At 37.5% G+C, this 1,593-nt stretch overlaps 2 protein-coding genes across 2 annotated transcripts in view; one reads left to right on the top strand and one right to left on the bottom strand.

The window, feature by feature from the left end:
- The window catches only part of LOC101850064 (multidrug resistance-associated protein 1), a 4,380-nt gene extending 3,687 nt beyond the window's left edge, over window positions 1-693 (bottom strand). Inside the window, exon 1 of the mRNA XM_005092531.2 lies at window positions 282-693. Within this exon, the coding sequence (XP_005092588.2) occupies window positions 282-475 (194 nt within the window). The 5' untranslated portion in view covers window positions 476-693. The remainder of the gene's footprint in view (window positions 1-281) is intronic.
- LOC106011051 overlaps window positions 1-1,593 on the top strand; it is a gene marked incomplete at its 5' end in the record, with an annotated part of 11,035 nt that overhangs the window by 1,647 nt on the left and 7,795 nt on the right.

Raw genomic sequence — 1,593 nt, forward strand, 5'->3', positions numbered from 1 at the left:
AAAATGTGATCATTTTTTGCATAATTTCTGATTGTTTTCCTTTATCATTGTTTGTTAAAATTAACAGAATCGCATTATTTCACATTTTTAGGGCTCAGTTTGCATAATTTCATAATTTCTTTTTTGGATACAACCGCGAGGACAGTTTTATGTGTATATTACTATCTAATAACACATCTAATCTTCTACACTTATGGGATCTACACGTCTTGCAAGTGCCGTAAAACTCAACTCAACTCAACTCAACTCAAATAAAATAAAATAACTAAGCTCAAACCTACCTGTCGTAATCAAGAACTGTGTGCAGGCGATGGGCAATGGTGATGATGGTGCAATGACTAAATTCTGTGCGAATTGTTTTCTGGATGAGCTCATCCGTTTCCATATCAACGGCTGCTGTGGCTTCGTCCAGAATCAGGATAGGTGTTTTCCTCAGCAGCGTTCTCGCCAGACACACGAGCTGTCTCTGACCCATGCTGGGGACATCATAAGACAGAACTTAGAGAGATACAGTCGAAATTGTCCAAGAAACGACCATCCATTGTCGAGGATAAAAGTGGTTTCTTACTCAACTGACATGTAGGCGTTTGGACTGTGTAGTTTTTATTATATTAATATAAAGAAAAAAAGCCGCAAGGGAGGAAATGGGAAGTGGTCGTTTGTACAGGTGATTGCCATGGACAGGTGGTCGCAAGAGCAGGTTCGAATGCATAGGCATCGTGGTGAAATCAGGCGCTCATCAAAATAATGAAATCAAAGAAACGCATTTTTCTGGCCTTTGGGCAATATTTTTTCTTAAAATTTTTTTTTGCTCAACACCTTTTATGTCCATTTAAAAACACATTTCCGTGTTTATTTAACAGAAAAACCATTGATTAAAGGCACAAAAACTGTAAATTTTCAGTTTCCCAGGATTCTCAAGCTATGGAAATGAACAAACTTTGGCGGTCACTTTCTTGCTAATTTTACCGCAGAAAGTCAGGAGGCCCTCATCTCAATCACAAATATCTTGACTTCTATTCAACACAGATTGACTTTTTTTTTCCCCCCAAAAGCGAGGCAAAAGAACTGGCTGTAAGTTGATGCCCCAAAACTAACGATCACCCGATTCCACCATGTTGTGGCTCATTTAAATATACATCAACATTTAATTTTATTTCATATTGGATTTTGACGATTTATATAGATCTAGGAAAACTTCATGGTTTGATCTGAAAGATACATTTATTTGTACCCAAAAAACAAAAACAAACCTCCCCAAAATTTTTAAAAATAAAATAAAGCAATAAACATGATTTTTTAAAAGATGATGAGAAGATGAAATTTTTGTTTCCCATTCCTATTGTAGTTGGCAGTCACTTTCTCAGCAGACAAAAAAAATACGTAGAATAACTTCTCCACTCCGACAGCAATTTGAGAGTCATTAGGCTCTATTTCTTGACGACTAGTTCTTAGTAATGTTAGTTGACCAGCGTCTCGTATATATACGTACGGCAACAGATAGGCTCTACGCCTCCGCACGCAGAAAACGTGGGTTTGATCCCTTTGTGGGATGTTGGTTGTTTTTTTTTTCTCTCTCCAACCACCCCCCTC

The sequence above is a fragment of the Aplysia californica genome, unplaced genomic scaffold (assembly GCF_000002075.1).
Source record: "Aplysia californica isolate F4 #8 unplaced genomic scaffold, AplCal3.0 scaffold00048, whole genome shotgun sequence".
Taxonomy (NCBI): Eukaryota; Metazoa; Mollusca; class Gastropoda; order Aplysiida; family Aplysiidae; genus Aplysia; species Aplysia californica.